The 22,245-nt window shown below is 41.9% G+C and overlaps 1 protein-coding gene across 14 annotated transcripts in view; it reads right to left on the reverse strand.

The window, feature by feature from the left end:
- The window catches only part of BBX (BBX high mobility group box domain containing), a 158,934-nt gene that overhangs the window by 19,344 nt on the left and 117,345 nt on the right, over nt 1-22,245 (reverse strand). For 11 of the 14 annotated variants that reach the window (XM_075435493.1, XM_075435502.1, XM_075435484.1 and 8 more), the window contains 5 exons: nt 21,296-21,434; nt 17,892-18,040; nt 11,100-11,186; nt 3,485-3,682; nt 2,648-2,840 (listed from right to left, as the gene is read on the reverse strand). In XM_075435493.1, the coding sequence (XP_075291608.1) occupies nt 2,648-2,840; nt 3,485-3,682; nt 11,100-11,186; nt 17,892-18,040; nt 21,296-21,434 (766 nt within the window). The remainder of the gene's footprint in view (nt 1-2,647; nt 2,841-3,484; nt 3,683-11,099; nt 11,187-17,891; nt 18,041-21,295; nt 21,435-22,245) is intronic. The other 3 variants (XM_075435459.1, XM_075435473.1, XM_075435478.1) reach the window with 3 other exon arrangements.

Consider the following 22,245-nt stretch of genomic DNA (forward strand, 5'->3'; position numbering starts at 1 on the left):
CCACCGTTACACACTCTTTTTTAGAGGTATTCCTGCAACAGTAACATGATACCCTGAGGACAATCTGCAACACAAAGCAGTCAGGCCAAACCAAGGCATAATGGTATGTGAGTACACAAAGCAAAGCGCAGCTGAAAAGTAAGTTAAGAGTGCACAAGTGCTGTTGCTCATTTTGTAAGGGAGTGGCTTCAGCCCTCAGAACCACAGAGTACAGCTCAGGTGTGGCAAAAGAACGTAAATGGACAAACACATGTATCATGTTAATGTGAGTCAATATCCAGCTTTTAAGCAATATGGAAATACACTCATCAGCAGAGATGCGCATTTGGATTACTCCAAGTTTCATGACTTAACAGTTCATCAGCCCAGCACAACATCTCTCGTTACTACGGCAGTGTTAATTTACAAATGATCCCCTGGCACAGGGTATCATAAAAATAAACTGCGTCAGAATTATGTGCTGGAAATCAACATCAATCACTGTAGCAGATGGACTTGGGAGAGCTCCTCTGGAGCTTGCCTTTTAAAATACATACACAAAGCACGTCACCGCCTGTTATCTAATCTCACAAGTCAGGTTCTATTTTTGTTACAGTACGTGTCATTTGCAGCAACAAAAATCTGGAGCCCGCTTCTTGCTAACACAAGGGCCACTTTACCTCACTGCGGCACAGCTAAGTTCGCAGCAGAAACGGAGGTACCAACGTGCGCCGCACTACCAGAGCACAACGAAGCAGCCTTGGCACAAAAAGTGGCTCAGGTTCACAGCGCTTCACCGGGGCTCGCACAAGGTAAATAAAGCGAAACAGCAGCCTTCAAATGAAAACCACGCTGCCACTTCCAGACATGCTCTAGTTACAGCTAAAAAGCAGTTTGGCTTCCATGGCCCAAGGCTCTGTAAAATTATTTAATAATTAAATTCAGACACTGAAGAAACACATCAAGCAAACCTCTAATGTTCTTCTCATTTCCGGCTATTTGCAGATAAAGAAGTGAGTTGCAAAAGGTAACAAACAGTCAACAGAGTAGAAAATCGAGAAGCATCTAGCCTATCCAATTTAGGTTTCTGGTTTGACCTCCGTTTGCCAAGCCTGTGAGAGACACTGCTAAGTTTCTGTTGGAAAGAGTCCTCCCCCTGTTGTCATTCCCCCCCACCCCCCAGGGTGATTACAAGCTGGAACTTGCAACAGTTTCTGGACATTTGCTGCTTTGAGGACTCATGCAAGGTGCTGCATTGCTCCAGCGGCACAATGAGATGATGAAAGGTGGGAGTAAGACTTCTGTTTGCATCTTTCTTTCTATGTAAAACATTAGCGCACTTCAACGAGAGGGACAAGAGGACAAGAACTCTTAGCGGAACAAAGAGGGGAAAACCATAGCAAAGTGAATCCTGCTGCTCTTGTGCATTTCTGGTCAGTGTTAATGGAAATCAATGAAACCACAAGGGTGTGAGAGAGAGCAGAGCTTAGCACAGCACAGAAACGAGTTCAGATTTTGATGTCTTGATGGTAAACACTTGTTCTGCAATGCTGGGAGGAAAGGCCAGGCTGACTGCAGCGTGAAAACACTTCTCACCTACAACAATGTTGATAAAGCAAGACAACAGCTTCTGCAGAGAAGAGCTAGCAGGCTGGGTTCAGCTGACTTTGTTTCTTGTAGGGCCCCATAGCTTCTAAAAAGCTTTTCTATGTTTGATGCACAGCCTGAACACACAGGACTGGGTTGGCTGATGGGGGCCACGAGATCAGCAGTAAACTGAGGCTGTGAATGGTTTCATCAGCTGCTGCCTTGTGGAGTTTCTCAGACAGCCAGCAATCTGTCAAATGCCATTTGCAGAGGCTGTGATGGTTTCAAACTGGCCCAGCACTTCCTCACTGACTTTCCAATGCAGGAAAGGATGTGATTACACCTCCAAAAAGCTGCAGTATCAAAGAATAACACTGGATAATTAAGAGCCAAGGAGTACCTGCTGTCATTAGCTTCCTCCCATCACAGGTCTAGCATGCAGTATCTGACCATGCTGAACTGATCCAACAGCCCTAAGTAACCTGCACTTTCTCCACCTTTTCTGTGTGGAGGGTCTACTCAGCAACTGAGAAGACCAACCCAAACTAATGTGGCTTTCCATCATCCAGAGTTGTTCTGCCCCATACCATTCTGCTGAGGCTTTGCATCCTACACAGCAAAGCACAAGAGTAAAAATAGCAAGTTAGCTTCCTTCAGCCACATTCAGCATAAAAACTTCAGCTGAATTTATATGATATTCTCTCCGCAGTCTTAGCCCATTGAAAAACACAAATCAGCATGCAATAGCTATTTAAATCTGCTATTATCTGACAAATGGCATTGGATAATTAGAAACAGTCAATCATTACGATCTCAAGGAGCATATGAACCTGTTCATATACAAAAATTGGTAGGTAAGCTTACCAGGGAGGATCATTTTACTGGCTACTGAAATAGATTACATTGTCATTCAGGTGGAGACTTCACACTACTAAGCAAGTGGTGTAAAACAGACATTCACAGAAAACTGTGGAAGAGGCAACACAGGCCAAATTGAACAGTCTGCAATTCACATGCTTTCTGCACAAGTTGGCAGCCACATACTATTTACTTAGACAACAAGGGCAAAAGAAAACCGTACCTGTGTACATTTTCCATGGCTGCTACTTCTGCCAGAGCAGCCAAGCTAAAAAATGCAGACACCGCTGGCATATCTGATGTAATACCAGGATTTTCTTCTGCCTCTGCGTTTCTGGAGCATTCACTGTTGCAATCTGTTTCTGCACTTGATGTTTTTTGAAGAGTATTTTGTGGCAGTTCTTTTGGCTTCTCCTCTGCAGTAAAAGAAAGTTAAGCTTGCAAATCTAGCCCTTAAATTCACAGTAGCCCACCGACACACTGACTAGTCTAGTGTTAACAGAATCTTTACCTTTAGGAGTCTGATTCATACTGCAACCTCTTCTGACCCAAGCTATTGGCAGAAGCAGTACTAAGGTTTATGAAGCAGTTTACTGATTTTGCGTTCAACTGAGTTTGATCTTTTAGGTCAGGCAAGAGAGCTTTTGTGTACGTTTTAGATGCAGAAGTCCTGGAAGATTATCTCAGCTGCAGAGGACTCGTGCAAGGACTGCAGCATTGACTGTCATATTACAGAATTCATTTCTACATTCTGTAACTAGATGCAGTGTAGTTTCTTCACTGGACTTAACCATTTTCCATTTCTCTCTGTATCAGGTCTCAGTTCTTAGAGAGAAGTATCCAGGGAGAGAAGACAGATTTGGGCATTCAGACAGAAGAAGTTGACCATTATGGACTCACTGATTTCCCAGTTCATTGAAATCTGTATTTTAAAGAATGACCTTTCTAAGCAGTTATGAAACCAAGCTAACTGAAAAATACTTCCCTGATAGGTTGCTTGTACTTCTAAACCTTCTCCAATCATGCAGCTTTGACAAAATTTTAATTCCAGTTTCCTTACCCAGCGTCCCTCCTGCTGGTGACACTCGACCATCTGCTGTTCGGACGAGATGGGTGATCTTAGTTTTCCTTGCTTTCCTTTTCTGGCTGCCAACTAAAGGTTCATGCATCATTGCTGGCTCTGGAGTGTTTAGGGCAGATATAGAAATTTTATTCTTCCAGGCAGACTCACTAGAATTTCTGTCTTCTGAGAATATGGCTGAAAGAGGACAAAAATACAGTTTTACATTTAGAATAATTTGGCTACTAGCTATGCTCATTTACCATTTGGCATCTATCTGCAAGAAGCCTTCCCTCACAGGTACTCAGAGCACAACTCATGGCAACATACGATCTGAATGCTGCAGATATTTGCAGTGGAATAGTAGCCTCAGCTCTTAAAGATACCCTAGAAGGCTCAAGTTTCTGATATTTGCAAAGGAAACTGTGATATGGGCAGCAGCACTTCAGTGGGAGCAGGGTATCAAAGAGTCTGTATAAAACACTCTGCAACAGAAGATGTCAGCGAGCAGTTAAGAGACAAAATGTATTTAAGGAACAACTAATGGTCCTCATATAAGCTTATCTTAGATCACAGACGAACTCACAAGCAGAATTGAGGAATTTCTTACTAATCCCCTGTCCTCCCTCTACAGTCACTCTACACCATCTCCTCTAAGCAAAGGGAAATACTCCTTTTTAGAAAACAACTAACCTTAAAAAAACACCAAAAGGCAGCAAATACAAAAGCAGAGCTAGATCACAGTTGAAGACAAGAATGCTGAAAAAAGAAAGCAAGCACGGGATAAAATACCATGATGGAAATACCGCCTACATAAAGTCAGAGAGTGAGAAAGGAACAGTCTGAATCTTTCCCAACACTACCAGTGTTGGCATTTTGAAGTAGCCTTCTGCCCTGAACTGGAACATGATCACAAATTTTCACTTGACTGAACAGTTACGTTAATCTTGTTCATGAAGAAATTGGTCAGACAGCAATCACAAAATGTATTTAAGCTTCCAAACTCTAAGATCAGTGCATAGTCATCAAGCATTTGTAATTTCCATTGATTTAATAAGCCATACTGCTGATACTATAGGGTATCACTAGTCCTATAGGGTATCACTAGTCCACAGATTCAATCTGTGACATCTTTTCCTCCTGTAACAGAAGTATTGAGGTCTATCCCATCTGCAGTCACTGTAAGCTAGGGTTAGAAAGAGACTATAGGTAGGAAAGGGAATGCCCAAGTTATTTCTTACAGATGGTTGTCTAACCTGTTTCGAAATTGGGAGCACTCACAGCACCTGCACCAAGTCCTTGGGGTATTTTTCCCAGTGCACTGCCATCCTGGATGATTACGTACTTTTTCCTAATCTCATTTCCCCTGCTGCATTTTCAACTCTATTTTCTTTACTACGTGTCAGGTTACACCCCATCTCTTTGCAACAGTCCTTTACATATTTCACAGCTGTTACTACATCTACAAGTTAAGCTTTCTCTTCCCCACAACTTCTTTCAATCTCTCTTCCCGTTTTAAAGATATGCTTAAGACCCATTTGTTCCCTTTCTGGGTGGCAGGATCAGCAAAAATTACACACACAAAACTCAGGCTGGAGTGGAAACAACTGCTCTTTCAGAAGGGCTCAGCACTGAACAAGACCAACGCCCTACACCAAGACTAGTTGCGTTATACAGGAGCACCTAACCCCACAAACCATGCACAATTGCGAAGCAGTCTGCATGGACTTTGCCCTCTTACATTTTAGCGTGTATTTATTTTTTATTTATTGATTGTTTTGTAGATTTAATGAGCTTCCCATTCAAAGAGAAGGCTAAAACCTCTATCTTTTCCTAGCTTCTTTACCTTTTAACTGTGAGAGGATGTGGACCGGGTGAAGACAAAAGCTGTAACACATCTTGTTAGCTGTCGCCCTTTGCTCTTTTAAGTGGCAAAGGATCTTCTAATGTTTGACAGTATAAGAATACAATCAGATGTAGTACATATGTTCTAAACCTTCATTCGTTTATGTTCTTAATTCACCTTCGTATCTGCTGTTGTGAAACATTTTTGAACTTGTGCATGCTCTTTGAAAAAGAGCACACATTTTCAATTAGCTTTTTTCGGTGTTTAGCTATAGCTGCTAAACTTTACAGAGCACAGCTATACTGTAAAACTTGTTTTTTGTAAAGAGAGCAACAGAAATCACAAGAAAAGATCTGCCTCGTAAGAGTCCAATTAAGTAGAAGAGTCAATGACTGCAGATGTGACTTTCAAGTAACTCAACTGGGCTAACTGAGATGTTCAGATAAGCTTACTACGCTGACTGTGGCCAAAATCTTAATTGAAATATGTATTTAAATGGGCAGGTTTCTCTCATGATTTCTTATTTGGGAATTTATAAGCATTGATTATGTATTAATGTAATGCTTTGGTTGTAGTCCAACACTATTTGTTAATTCTGATCTGGGGATTTACTCCAATTAGATAGTAGTTTGACAGTGCTGTTTAATTATAGTTTGAGTTCATTATGACTTTAGTCTTAGAAATACGAGTCACTTTTTTTTTTTACATTGAATAAAAATATTAAGACATGATTTCAAACAATAAACAACGTATGCTAGAAAGAAACCTGATGTGCTATGTTTTTAATTAGATGTGTTGTCTATTACAAGCCATGTCAGGTCACCAGAAATTAACTTGATTGGTCAATATGGTATGTATCGGGGTGGAGGGTGGATGTTGAGGGGAAGAATGACTTTTTTCTTCTCTAGCAGTCATAGTGGACAGTGGGCTAAGCAATCATTTCATTGACTTCTTTACAGATTCAAGCAGACAAAACGTAACCTGGAGGAAATCACACAAAGACTTCACTCACAAGACTCTCTGCACCAAACTCCAGAGGAGAAAGGAGTCCATGCTTCAACAAACGTATAGCTAGGCTAGGTGCTAACAGGGGTCCTCCTGCACCTCCTTCAAGAGGAACAGCACCCCACTGCTTTAGCTGGCAAAGGTATACTTCACAAATTCTCCAAACCAGGACTTGGTTTTGCTGTGCAGAAAGCACAGGGCTAAACAAGTTTAATTCCCTGTATTTTTCTTTAGTAATTTCTTGAATTCATTTCATGTTCCTTCTGTTTCTACACAGTCCTGTGGTCAAGAGCTGCCCCATGTAGGGCTCAGCTAGAGCCGTCTAGAAACAAAATGCGGCTCTGCAGCTACTGTGCAGTCCTGCAAACAGGTATTTACATGGTTAGCTTTCCACATGACAGTAGCACATGCGGAACTACAGGGCTATTTCTGCAAGCAGAGTTGAGCTCATGATACGAAGATGTGGGCCTTTTGGCGTGCTTACACCACAGTGACAAAAACGACTGTGAGAGAAAAACATCTAGACCGCTATACCAGATGGTTTCCTGAGCTAGATTTGTTAAAAGTTAGCACGGGCAGTTTACCCTATTCTGCAAGCACACAGAGTACATGTAGTCCTATGTCCCCCCATCTTTGCAAACAAGAAAAATGAAGTCAATTGGACTGACTCAGCACACCCCACAAGAGGACAAGCTTTTCAGACTGAACCAAGACACAGATTTAAAAGAATTTCTTCAGTGATGCCTATCTGTTATGAGAGAGCGCTGCAGAAGTTTAACCACATTTAGTGGAGAATGAAGGCTCTGTGGGTCTAAGCACGCCGGTATCAAGCAGGAAAGGCGGGCTGTAATGCTTTAATGGTCTTTATGATGTTAAAAATGGGAAGCTTAGCAAGGCCAGAGCAAAGCTACCAGGCACCAGTGCCTGGGGAACCACTTCACCAAGGAAGTGATGCCAAGCACACTCTGACCTATACCCCCGCTGAAATTTCAGCTCTTCTGGCAAGGGGATGCTGCTGCAATACCACTTGTGGGGTCACATGGAGCTGCAGCAAGGGCTGGGGACCAATAAGCAGAGAGACACCAGCTGACGAAGCATCAGACGGTCAAGCCAGGTGTACAGAACAGCTGCCGGCATGGGAAGCTCTGCTGCATGAGATTCTGCTAATTTTCTGCACTTTCTGTTCTTTCTCAAACATATGTGCTAAGGCTGTACAGACTGATGTGCGTGTGGGAGAACTGGTGGAGAACCAGTAGCAGGCAGTTAGCTCTACTAGCCACAGGAGACAGGGCTCCCTCACACATCAGCTAGTGTTGAGACTGATGTATATGTTCATCTTCTCTTCTGCCCTTCTGGTGCAAAGGCCAGCATTGCATCTAGTTGTTACTCAAACCATGCAAGAGCCCTCAGCACAGCTCACTAAATGTACCTGCAAAGAGTCACCGGTTGTGACTTACCCCTTGATCGCTTCCCACCAGAAAGCCTTGACAGTGTGGCACAAAATAAATCTCTCAGCCGAGTGGTGTTCAACCTCCCTAAACAGGGCTGGGTCCAGCTGTGCTTCTGTCAGCCTTCCTAAGCAAGTGACGTATCTCAACATCTTCAGGTGCATTACTGTGCGCTCTCTACTAGGAGGACCAGGGGTTGTGGCATGTGCACTGGTATTTTACTGGCTGCATCTATCTCTATAAACACCTGCAAACTTGTAATACGGTGATTTGCACTGGCGATGCTGAGTACCATGTGGTCACATGGAGTGAAAATTCACTCAGATACTTAAACCCGAGACAGACCCAGACAACATGATCCAATCATGTCAAAATTTGCCTTTACTGCACTTACTTTTCTTCATCCAAAACAGATGCACACAGGCACACACACTTTTCAAGATGACAAAACATTAATCCAGCATGACCTCTGCTGACAGCAACCCTTCCAAGTGTCTTCTCTCCAGCTATAATAATATTCAAGCTCCTTCCTCCAGTAAAATTAACTCCATAAAAACCAAACTCACACATTATAGACTTCTGACTCACCAGAAGTATAGACTAGCCACAAAAAGGAGTTGAAATTTTCATTTAGGGTTTGATTCACTAAATCCTTATATATTTGAATTGAAATGAAGATGCTTGGATTCCACTGCAGAATATGGGACAGTGGAGTTGAAAAGTTTAGCACCCTGCTGCCTAGCAACTCACGAAAGGATCAATCAAAGAATCACAGAATCATTAAGGTTGGAAAAGGCCTCTTAAGATCAAGTCCAACCATCAACCCAGCACCACCATTCCTACTAAACCACATCCTGAAGTGCCACATCTACACATTTTTTAACTACCTCAAGGGATGGTGACTCAACCACCTCCCTGGGCAGCCTATTCCAACGTCTGACCACTCTTTCAGTAAAGAAATTCTTCACAATACCCAATCTAAACCTCCCCTGATGCAACTTGAGGCCATTGCCTCTTGTCCTATCACTAGTTACTTGGGAGAAGAGTACAGTACACCTGCCTCACTGCAGCCTCCTTTCAGGTAGTTGTAGAGAGCAAGAAGGTCCCCCCTCAGCCTCCTCCTCTCCAGACTAAACAGCCCCAGCTCCCTCAGCCGCACCTCATCAGACTTGTTCTCCAGACCCTTCACCAGCCTCGTTGCCCTTCTCTGGACATGCTCCACCACCTCAATGTCCTTCTGGTAGTGAGGGGCCCAAAACTGAACACAGTACTCCAGGTGAGGCCTCACCAGTGCTGAGTGCAGGGGCACGATCACCTCCCTGCTCCTGCTGGCCAGACTGTTCCTGATAGAAGCCAGGATGCCATTGGCCTTCTTGGCCACCTGGGCACACTGCCGGCTCATGTTCAGCCGGCTGTCAATCAGCACCCCAATGCTGAAGTTACGCAGACAAGGCCGTACACTGCCTGCCAAGGCCATACCCACACTGCACTTTGCTTTCAGTGACACTACATGGTACACTTAGGAGGCAAGACCCCAGATTTTCTCCCCTTTGTAACTCAGAGAAAATGTATTTTCCCACCAATATATACATCTCTTGTCTTTCCTTTGATGTTTTCTATGTGGGCTGTGTAAGACTGGTAAGTTCCTCCTGTCTTTGCTTCAGTCTTGGGAGGAACTTAGCAAACTGGCCCTACTCCAGCAAATGCACAGACACATCCTTAATGTTTGGACATGATGACATTATTCACATGCTTAACTTCCAAGGACATGCCTCTGTGTTGTGCTGGAATGAGGCCAGGGTACGCAACACTTGCCAGGCTTGAATCTTTGATCATAGCGCACGCTTCACTTTGTATCAAAACAGGCTGGTTTCTTTTAATAAAATGGAGGTTTTGACATTTTGCTTAGCCACATTTTACATCTGCAGATTTTAAGAGATTTTTGGTTTTTACTCTATCATGTATTAAACACTCTTTCTTTTCCCACAGGACAATTTAAACACACATTTTTCTTACTGATTTGTCGACATGGTCTATGAATAATTCAGGAAAAAAAAATCTGAATGGCACCCAATAAAAAGCTATGTTCCTGTATGATGCCTTTTTCACACGGTCATGGAAGCAAGATAGTTACTTCTCATAAGCGACTCCCACAACGTGTTTGTTGTACCAATACAATGAAACAGAGCAAGTAATTTCAAACTATTTGCACCACTGAATGCAGCAGAGCTGGCAGAGCCTAGGTGGGAAAACAGTGCACACACACCAGAGAGAACAGAAAACATAGCATCATGGAAGGAGAGGAAATGACATGGCCAAGCCTTAGGGAAAGATACTAAGCAGAAAGGTAGCTGGAGGAACTGGAGATGGGAATAGTCATTTTGTTATCTTAGAGATGAATAGGGATGGGGAAAAATTGGAAGAAATTCATGGAGCTACCCAAGTAAGCAGAACCAGAGAGGCTCTTCCACACCACAGTGATGATGCGGGAGAGAACTCCACTGTGGCAGGGCGAAGGAATAGCCTGGGTGTGATTTGGATAGTGTGGGCAACATGACTACCAAAAAAAAAGGGGGGGGGGGGGGGCAGGGAAGCAGGCTAAGCTATAATCCTGTATATGCTGTGCACTTCAAAATGCCCCTCAGAGTTGTGAGTATGTAGGTAAGCAGGACCACAATACTGTAACAAGAAACAGACCTTGCAGAGGTACATGCAAGGTAGCGGACAGATAAAGTCCAGGACATAACATAAATTGTCAAAGTTATCTTCAATCTGAGGCAAACAGAAAGCTAGTTAAGATTTCTGCAGAGGAAGGGTTGGTTTAGGTTAGTATTTCTGAGATCTGGTGCAGAAAAAAGCTCTTACACCCTGACCAGCTGCAATCTGCAAAGTTCTACACAGCAGGAAATCACAGTGAGAGGAGAAATGCTCTGGCAAAGGGATAAATAATATGCTCTCTGATTACAGAAGGGACAGAGATAAGATCAAGCAAAGGACTAAAAAGCTGTGAGCTGTGGAAGACAGAGTTCAGGGCCAACAGCAGACTTGCCCTTGCTTTGTCAGGTCTGCTGCATGGCATCTGGAGCAGTGAAACTAATTAAGGGAGATTCCAATTAAAAACAAAACAGCATCATACTGCAATAAGGTAATATGATAAACTGGAGCCAGGAGCTAATGGAATCAGAGCAGACAGGGAAATAAGGGACCAAACCAATCAAAGACTACAGAGCTGAGTAGCCTCTGTCTTAGAAGCACTTCCCCAAGACTGAATCAAGAGAAGGCAGCCCAAAATCTTAACTAAGTAATGCACCAGTACCTGTGTCCGGAACATTAAGCTTCTTTCTGTGCTTAAATTTGCTGACAATTTTGTGGAATAAGTTCTTTTTCTGAGACTGGAATGAACCTACAGACAACATTAATAACACATACTTTTAATTAGCAGTTTTAAAAAGAGTACAACAGTCACAGTATGTACTATACAACCTCCCCTTCCACTAATACCATGCCATTTCATGGGGAGCCTCAAAACCCGATCTTCTGCCACAATGGCTCTCGAGGCTTTCAGCAGGCTGTACTTCAACCCATCAGCTCCCAAAGCTTACGCACATACAAAGCATTTCAGAGAATGATGACCTTAGGAAAACTTAGCCATACAACAAAATAATGGTTTTGCTTGCTTGTTTAAAGATACGCTCTCTTTTGGATGTGTACTGGGTTTGGCTGGAATGGAGTAAACTTTTCTCTTAGCAGCCTGGATGGTGCTGTGTTTTAGACCAGTGACCAAAACACTGTTGGTAACAAACCAGTGTTTTAGTTACTACTAAACAGTGTTTATAGAGCGTGAAGATCGATCTCTCTTTCTCACTCTGCCACCCCAGCAAGTAGGCTGAGGGTACGCAAGAGGCTGGGAGAGGACATAGTCGGGACAGCTAACCCACACCGACCAAGAGGTATTTCATACCATGTAATGTCATGCTCAGCAACAGAGCTGGGGAGAGGTTTTTCTCCAAAGTAGTTATTGCTCAGGGACTGACTGGGCATCAGTTTTCTGGTGGTGAGTGCTAGCTTTTGCATCATTTGTTTCCCCCCCTGCCCCTTCACCTACGAAACTGTCTTCAGCCCTGAGTTTTTTTTCTTGCCTTTGCCCTTCCAGTTGTCTCCCCATCCCATGAGGGAGAGTGAGCAATTGACAGGGCAGCACTTACCTGTCAGCCAGGGCCAACCCACCACAGGAGGCAAGAGTTACCTTTGCCTTTCTGGTGACCAGAAATGAGTTTACACTAAGTGCAGAAGTAAAACCTCCCAGGAGAGGAAGCTGAGGTTATGCGCAGCTCATGGTTTCATTCCTACTTTGATAGCAGTCTCTTTACTAGTAATAGTCAGAAGACATCTTATGTGACATCAGACCACAAAGTATGCCACTAGCGGAGGTCATCAAGAAGCTATTCTTTGTCTCATTAACGGAGTAAACAGTGATACAACAGCAACACAGACATAACAGACCAAAGACATCACAGGTGCATAACCTCTACACTGCAAAGCCATTTTTATCGAGTTACTTCTCAGAAACCGCATTTTAAAATTTTTTTTTCCAACGATACAGCAAGCAAGAAAATCTTCAGGCTAACTCAGAACAGACTGGCCCAAACAGAAGTGAGACGCACTGCAGGTGACAAGATGGCTTATAGTCTAACAAAAGGGTGTCCTTCCCATCTGTAGCTGACTTGGAACAGGATTCTACCCGCCACAACTACTGGCCTCCTCCACTCCTCCTCATCCTTAAAAGGAACCAGACACAGACACTGGCTACTGAGACAACTGCAACCATGCAGCAACATGCGACTGAGGTAAGTCTACATCGTGCATCTTCAATTTGACACCACTGACTCTCTATATGCAGGGAAAGGAGGAGAAAAGTGTGTAGCACATGGAAGAAGGATCTAGTCTTAGAACTGGAAAACCATTCACAGGCACTAGGCTGTTTGAATAACACTGAAAATTACTGAAAGCTAAAATCCAGCCAGAAACAGGGGTAGAAACGCTATGATTTTGTACATGTTGGCTTTGTGTCTCACTGCTGTTTTTTACTACTGAAGAAATCAAAACTTTGGGAAAAGATTAATAATTTCCCCAAAATCTAGAAGTCAAACAACACACCAAATAAAGTCCAAGTGAGACACCATCTTAGGCAACATCAGCTTGAATCTGAATAGCTTCACTAGAACTTGTGCAAAAAATATCAGGAAGTTCAATAGAAGAGGCCATATTCACATACAAACTGTCTAGTAATTACTGAACAGACTACGTGGTGGTTCTTTGAAAATGGCCACATCCCATCCTGCCTTTAGATTAAGGCCTAAGCCAATGAACTGCCAAATACAGGACCTCTGCACGGCATATTCAATTATGAAAACGAGTTTTCTTTTAACAGAAATTAACCAAACCAATATGGAGAAGGCAAAACACAGTCTGGACCAGACAGGACATCTGCGTGTAGGAAAGGCTGAACAAGGGGCTATTCCTGAGACCATGTGCCAGTTTTGGCTGGGATAAAGTTAATAGCCCTTTTCAGGCTCCCACTAGCATGTGCCCCAAGGGCACAGTTTAGGCACACTCACCCACGCAGGAGTTTGCAGGAGAGCTGGCTATGCTACTCCTGTTTCATGGGGACAGCAGGCAAGAAGTCCTAGACTTCAAACAAATGCGACTTGTCAACATTCAACAGACAAAATCTGTGACTGGAAAAACCTAATTAACCTAAAAGGCTTGCTGTTAGGCAGTGGACTGTGGATGCGATTTCCTACAGAAAGTTGACACCCGCCCCCCCCCCCTTAATGTTAGTTTACCTCATTGTTCTCTATTGGAAATATTCAACATGGCTCTTCATTTCCCTAGCACTTCAGCAGTTGCCACAGGATTTCACCACCTGCTAATCCCTGGCTTGTCCATTGTGGTCACTGAGGGCGGGAGGGATTTCCTCCTGGGAATACTCGCTATGGCCAATGGCAGCTGCTCGGGGGAGCAGCAGGCAAGAAACTGAATCCATCATACGTGACAAACCATAACTGCATTTCCTCCACATTGCTGGGCGTACGCCCCCTCTGCTCTCACAAAGCTCCCTATTTTAAAGGGCCTGATCAAAGAGAACACTTCAACCTGACTGTAAGAAAACCAGGACAAACAGATTTGTCTGTGCATTTCCGCATCTCTTGAGGAAGATACTGTATTTTTTTGTCACTATCTTTGGAATATTACAACATGCGATTCCAGGCATCTGAATGCTTTGAACTGAGCCAAAAAAACCCCTCAGCTAAGACCGAGAGGAATGCCACAAAGAAGTATCCATTTTAAGCTGATGCTTTAGTTCTAGTCCTAGGGCCACAGACAAAAAAAGCTGTAGACAATCCCTTTCTCAAAGAAGGGCACACTATGTATTCCTCTCCTTGCCTTCGCAACGTGAACACTTCAGTGAAGTGCTTTCTGTGTAAGTGAGCATTTCTTCACAGCACAAGGCTGAAATAATGACTATGCCTGTTGCTCATTTTTGCATACAAGCGGATTAGTGACTCACTGCAGACTGCTGACTTCTGTGTGGTGGGATGTTTTGGCACATATGCCATTGGAAAGAAGGAAAAAAGAAAGAAATCAGTCACAGCTTCAGCAAATGTCGGAGCAGGCCATCTGCACAGATTCAGTATAGCTGTATTTTTCAGCCATTTTGTGACATTGTTATCGTATATGCACACTGCCTGTTCAAAATGATCGAGGTAGAATTTGTCAAAGCGTTATGACTTGTTCAATCCTGCTCCTGCTGAAGAAAGACCCCCATTAATTTCAGTGAGAGCAGAATTTGGACAATTTGGAAAACTTCGGGGAAAATTGCCGTTCATTTAAGAAAGTTCAAATTTTCCCTTGCACATGTGGATTTGAAACAGGTTTCATTTTACTTGGTTCTTCAGGTGTTTTTATATGAAAAGAACTAGCTGAAGCGAGGACTAGACATGACAAGCACAATGGAGGGAAGCCAGTGGCACTGACCAACTGATTGTCTGCTCAGGAGTAGGAAAACAACCTGACAAACTTGGCTGTTTGGATTATGTAGCAGATTAGGCCTCCTGTAGGTATAGGTTAATGACATTTGACAGAAAATCAATCCAGCACCATCTACTAAAAAATAAAACATATTAAGGCATACAACTTTATTTATTGGGGGGGGGGAGGGGAAACAACCACCCCAAAACCAACAAACAAAAACATTTCTCCATTTAAATTCACCTAACATCCTGGGAAAGTTTTTGTGTGTAGCACTCCAGCCTGTTTTGGAAATTTTAAATGTAATTTAGTAGGCACTTATCTGTACACTGCAAAAATTAAGTACTTATCTGAAGACTGAGAATGCCTGGGAAGTTTATTATCCTGCACATGCTCATTCAGAAAAAGCAGGGACTGATTTTAAAGAGTGTTTAATAAACCTACCCCTACTGATCACTATTTGTTGTTGGGAAACATCCAGAGGCTCCAACCACTAGTAGGCACCATTTGTGCTGGACATCTCTTCTAACTACCTTACAGACAGACAGCCCCAAGGAAGAGCAAAGAAGGAGAAACAACTCCATATGACACAGTAATTAATGCAGACCACAGCACAGCAAACTTAAGGTCTCCTACATCCCAACGATCACACAGATAAGACTATATTCACTCTTCATGGTTCATGCTCATCATATTGCTAGAAAAAAATGTTACTTTTGTTTAATTCTGATGGTGTAAAAAACCAAGATAATTCAAAAAACCCAGAACCATACCAAACCAATGCTCTATCATTTTGCACAATACGCCGTTTTCATTTCCTGCAATACTTGCAGGAGCCTAGTATGCAGACCTGTACGCTTAACACCTTTGGAGGTCAGTATTCTATGCCCATCTTTGGACTTGTCACAGTTCACAAGCAAGCCAACAACATGATGAGGCTGAATGGCCTGTCAGTACACCACAAATTAAATTGAGGATTCAGCTTAATGAATGTGCGGTTCAGCTGGAAGAATTTCCCTACTAAGCTAGTAAACTTGCTTGTATGCAATTTGGTTCAGGTCGTTTCAAATCCACAGCTCACTCTAATTTGAAGCATCCTAACAAAATAAAACAAATTAAAATCAACCCATTGCCATAGAATATTTACTTTTCATCAATCTTTCTTTTCCAAAAGAAAAATGGTTTGTCTGAAAGCTTCTCAGCTACCTCTTGAGAGCTGAACTTCACTCTTCAGGGAGCTGGAATGACTGACACAAGCTGACAGCTTGCCCAGCTAACTTGAGTGAATTCAGCATGCGCTGAAATTGGGAGCAGATATCACTAGCTCCGTCTGGATTTAGTCTGGGGCTGCGGTTAGATGTTCACTACAGAAACAGCAGTGTCACTATCAGATATTCCTGCCCTGGGGCTGCTTGTTGCAACCCCACAGCTCAGTTGGTGGAAAAGTTCGCATGACTCTGTACCATCTGCTTCAGTGCAAAGTCAGCTGGCTTACTTTAAAGAGCCCTTATTGTCAGCTAGAGGCAAATGCTCCACGGCCTTCTCCACAGGGCTGTGCCAAAACTACTTACATCAGGCTTGTAAACTGCCTGCAGTTACGTTTCTGACCTTCCCTTGAGACGTGGCCAAACATACTCCAAAGCTTTTTAAGAGATACAAACTAGGACAAACTAGGACAAAAATTAAGCTCTTGCTTATGAACCTAGCCAAATGTAGAAGGCAGTTCTGGGCTTCCTGACTTGAGGCAGCATTCTAGCATGCTATTCCCAAACAACGTAGGGCCTGCAAAATTTTTTAGACATACAGACACTTGAACAGGTAAACACTGTAGCGAGAAATACAAGGAGCTGCTATTACAACTTCAACTGCCAGACCATGGTAGATGAGATCTTGTTCGCAACAGATGTTGCTTAATTAACCACTGTGTTATCATACTGTAAAGCAATTCATTCATGCTTGTTAAAGTTCTTAAATACATACCATAAAAAAATGAAAGGCATTTGAAGTCAGAACTCACTTGGTATTAGCACAAGTCTAATTTTGCAAAAGTGACTGTTCCACATCTAATTATACAAATAGAAAAATCAATACCAAAACTGGCATGCACTAGAAAAGAACAGCTGCTCAATCCTGCATACTGTAATGTGATTATTTGTGAAGCATTCAAAAGTCATAGATCTAATCCAGGGTCACCTGTCTAAAATAGCTGTATTAGATCTGAAAACCTGTCACTCAGTGGAACTACAATAGTAGCAGAAAAGGAAACCAGCTTCATACTGTGAACTGTGCATAATGAGGATTCTTTTGAGCATGCTTTTGTCTTGTAGAATTACTGGTACGTCATTCCTTCATTTTGTGATACTTCTGTACTGTATGTATTCATCACTGTTTCTGCCACAGTCTAAAAGTAGTCTTCCCTACTATATTCTCACTTCTCTACCACCTCTGCATCACAGGTTTGTTTGTATATAAAACAAATGCGTCATGAGTTTCTCCCTCCAAGAGCCTCAAGCAATGGAGCTGGGTCTGGAATTGGTTTTCCTGTCCTCTAGTATTTTTTTATCATGTCAGGACACTTTTGCTCCAAAATATGATAGGAGTTGAAATCTTGATGCGGAAAAAAAAAACCCCAAATGTTTAATTCAGACATCTCTGGTATCTTATGTTTTAATTTACAGAGCCTAAAATTACAATGAAATGCAAACCGGCATAAAACTATGTTTTGAAAAATGTCAAAATGTAACCTTTTGATCATCTGCCATTTTTTCCCCTACTTTCTCGTGGGAAAACTTGTCAAATTCACTCCCTTCACAAATGGTCATGTTTTTGACAAATTTGCTTGCTATGAGGAATATATGTCACGTACAAACTCTAACCAGTTGTACTCAGCGTGAAAATCAGGAGTCGAGTACAGCCTGAAAACTAACCCTGATGAGAAACCACTAATTTCAGTGCTAGAAAAATGTTTTCTTTGACTTCACACTTTTCACATGTAACAGGAAAGTAAGAAAGTATAAATTCCTGAGCTTGTCGTACCATTGTTGTTGCTTAAGAACGTATGGCACATGGTATTTACCTTTACTGGATTTTGGTTGTTCAGAGGAGCCGCCTCCAACCTTCCTCTTTTTCCTCGGAACAGCTGAATTTTTCCTGTCAAAGGTAATAGGACTGTATTGAGGGAGGCTGTTGAATTTCTTTTCAAATTCTTCTTCCAATTTTGCTAAGCTAAAGGGGAAACAAAACCAACCAAATTAAACGTAACTCCGTTTCTGGAGAAAAATAATATATTGTTTAGGAGCACGTGTGCGTATGTACATACCTATCTACACAGAGAAAGGGGGAAAGAGATAAGCGCACACACTGTAAACATCAGACTAGTATATATTAACCCAACTTTGGGATAGGAATGTACACTCCATCTTCTGCATTTCTAACTCAGTAGAAATTGATCATATTAGCTGCATATATTAAAATTAAGAAAAAAAAAAAAATCAGTGTCACACTGGTGACATTTAGCTCTGTTTGCTGAAGATTCGTAGAGGAGATATGCCTGTTCTGTGAGGGCAATAAAAAAAAGACAATAAAATCAATAAACAGACAAGCCAATAAAATAACTTCACATAGAAGTCCTTACAACCAGAACGAAAACAACAATTCAAACCACAATTCCAATCAGAAGAAAAATATTAAACTATTCAACCTTCTGGGCATATTCTAAAACCTGATGCTTTGGGCTGGGAATCAGCTTCGTATTTGTTCTGAGGGATTATATTTGCTCCCCTCATATTTTATTTGTTCCAAGACAAAAATGCAACTAGCTCATGCTTTCATGAAACCCAACACCCCTCATACCTCAGCCCAACCTGAATGACCGTAATTAGCTTTACCTGCAACTCAGGAAATCCACAGACATGGTGCTGTTGCTCCTAACAGCCAGATGAAAACAAATCACTCCAATGGGATGGTGTGGCATGGCATTGCTGGCTGTAGTGACTACGCTGTCTGCTAGAACAGCGTGCTTATACAAAATTTTTGCAGCCAGGCAGGAGTATAGGAAGGAATTGCATTTTAATGAAAGGCAATGTGCACAGCTAGGCAGATTATAAACAGCACCATCAATGACAGTGAAAAAACGACATTTTCTACTCGTCTTTAATTCTGTTTGCTGCGGAAAACCTGAGCTTGACAAAAGTTGGCATGACCGTTGGAGGAATGGCCCCTACGTACTGTACACTTGGAATTATCACAAGAAACCTGATGTTTCTCTCTGCTCTCTGAAGCAGCACTTAAAAACTTGCACCCTGAAAGTTTTGGTACACAGAATGATGCTTCATTTTATCTCTGTAATCATTACTCCTTAAGGTAAGCAATCTTCCATCTTAAAATACAGCCCTGGGTCTTGGCTGACTGGATGCATGGTGGGGTTTGTTTGTGTATGTGCATGTTTTGTTTTGTTTTTATATCACAAAGGTATCTGACATTAGTGGTGCTCAGTACTGCCACCTTTCTCTTTCATGCGGATATTGCCTAACAACCACAAGCCAATTCTCTGCTCTGACAGCCGTCATGCAATTCCACCCTCTGCCCCAGCTCCTCTCCCGCTGCCTCTTGCCACTTGCCTTGGCTCCTGCCCCAAGGGCACAGAAGAGGCTGGAGCTCTAATTAGCAAAGACCTACCCTGAAGTCAGACGAGCTGCCATCCTGGCAAGTAATTTATAGCCTGTGCGACACAGAGGCAGTGGAGAGTGCTATCACTATGCCAGCGATTAATTATTTAAAAAAATAAAATAATTCACATTGTCATGAATTTTCAGAGCATCTCACAAGCCTAGTTAGACACACGTAGCTAAGCTGAGGTCTTCATGCTGTACAGCCTCGTCCTGCCAGGAGATACGTGCAGGCAGAGCACTGCTCAGCAAAGGAGTGGGCTGCACATGGAGAAAGCACACTTGACAGGGACCACTGGGGAAGTGTGGGCAACTACTGATGGAGAAGAACGTAAGAGTACACGGGGAGAAAGACATTATTGCAAAGGGGTGAGGACCCTCCCCCCCTACACACACAAACAAAATGAGGCTGAAAGGTGATGCTGAAGGCAGCAGAGTTAGGAGGAGCAGGTACAGGTAAAACCAGCTCTTCAAGTAGCCAGAAGATGAAGTAGGTGCAATGAACAGGGGTAATGGATACCTTCTCCTGCACATACACTCCACAAATTACCGATTCTGCCTTTACAGAGTTCACTAGATAATATTCATTAATGACATGACTTAATCAAGACACAAGATGGGCAAATACGTATTTCTCCCATCCAACCAGCTAATTATGGGAGAACAGTTATTTGTTGAATGAATTATTTACACAACTTTCCTAGCTACTTTGAATAAATCATTCTTAACTACATTCTTCTTTTTCTAGGAGATGCATTCAGTTTTCACACCACTGTGCAGAAGTTTTCAACCTTTCAATTTAAATTTTGAAAATATGTACTAAACTTATGTACAATGCACTAAAAATACAAAAAGTGTTTCATTAATTTTTCTTGACTATTCCAAGCAAACAAGAATTGGAGATTTTCATCACTTTAACATCTTTGCTGTAAAGTGAGCTGCAGCTAAATTTCATGTAGGCTAGGTTATAAAAAAAGGCTACTGCAAGCCTGCACAAAAGAAACACATTACAATTTTAAGCATGAAGTGGGGAAAATTTACTCCTTTTTAATTCATTTTCACTCTCGGAATTCAGATAACTGGAAGTCTTCAAGAAATTGCAAGTTAAGTCTAAATGGCTAAGCAGATTAAACAACTACGTCTGCAGTTAAATATATCTGTCATACTCTGACAAAAATTGTTATTCATACACTAGACAAGTAATTGTGTGGCCTTGCTAAATTTTAATACATTTGTAATCATTCGTTATTCTTCTGATATATTTAATTTCTTCATGGTGTATAAAAACAGTTTAAATATCTTGTCTCTACAATGAAAAATTGTATATTTATCATAATTATTTGCCAATACTGGCACATTGTTTACTCTTCCTCTATAGGCAATCTCTCCAAGTGGGCAAAGAGATCTATTATTTTTAGTTGTACTTCTATTTATGCTGATTGAACGCCTACACAGAACTTTAAATACTGCTTCTGAAGTGCTCTGAAAATATAAGTAACCCTCTTCACCACCTCTTAAGCAGGTAAATATTGCACTTTTTTTTTTTTTTTTACAATTGAGCAAATAATGTCATTCAAATCTGTTTAAAGTAGTGTAAACCTGGAAAGATCTCAAAGGAATTACTTTTATATATAAAGAACAGGCATCTAGAGCATGACTCAGCCCAGTAGGGTTTCTAATTTTCAGGAATTCTGATTAATTGTCGTTATTTGGGTGTTGGATGCAGTTCACTTCGCTACAATGAGGAGGACTCACTCATAAGTTACCAGCTTGGCCTAACTAAAACTTTGAACAGTGTTAAGCCACAACTTACCCAAAAACAAACTCTTCCTTTGGCTTAGTTTTTTTCAGTTTTTTGTTCCCACTTGTCCCACTTTGGGAAAAAGCCCAGTTTTCTTCATTCCAGCATCCTTCATGATCTGAGGAGTTGCCTTTTCCTGAGCTTCTTTTTCCTAGGATGAAGTCAGAAAATTGTTTCTCATCTTTAGAAAAATATGCCAAAACAAAGTGACCTCAGAAGGAACTTGTGTACCTATTCAGTACTGCAACTTACGATCCCTGACCTTCTTGAAGGGGTTACAAAACATTTATTCATTTATTTTAAACTGGATAATGACAATATTGGCAACTGTTTGCTCCCACCAGGATTTATACTACCTCTAAAGTCAGAGGTAGTATATATCTCTCGAGGTATAAAGGAGGAAAAAGAGATGAGTAGATTTACAGTAATAAACTTCCCTAAATTACAAAACATATTTTTCTTTTCTGTTCTAATTACACATATAAATCTAATAATTAGAAAAATACATTTGAAGATATCTCATCGAAAGCTTCCAGAAATTATCTAAGTTTTTCCTTCCACAAGTTAAAGGGTTCTCTCTCACCACCTACAGCAAAACTAACAACTAAAGCAAAAACACAACACGTTTGCCTCTTGTAAGACTAAGAACCACGCTCACAACCACAAGAATTGTTTATACAGAAACAGGCTAATTGTTCACGGTTACATACAACACAAGCCCTGCATACGTCAATCAGCAGGCTGACAAATTAACCAACAAAGCCTTTTGTCAAAAAGCTGAATCTCAGATCAGGAGAGAAAAAAAGGAAGAGATTAAGAGCTTGTGAGTCAAGCAGAAACACAGATGGCAGGACTAGAGAAGACCTGCTTTGGACCCTGAAGTCCACCCCCTCCACCTGCCCCCAGCATCTTAGGTGACCAGACACAGCACTCCCATCACACACTGCTCAGACTCCAGCTTA

Source organism: Opisthocomus hoazin, chromosome 1, assembly GCF_030867145.1.
Source record: "Opisthocomus hoazin isolate bOpiHoa1 chromosome 1, bOpiHoa1.hap1, whole genome shotgun sequence".
Taxonomy (NCBI): Eukaryota; Metazoa; Chordata; class Aves; order Opisthocomiformes; family Opisthocomidae; genus Opisthocomus; species Opisthocomus hoazin.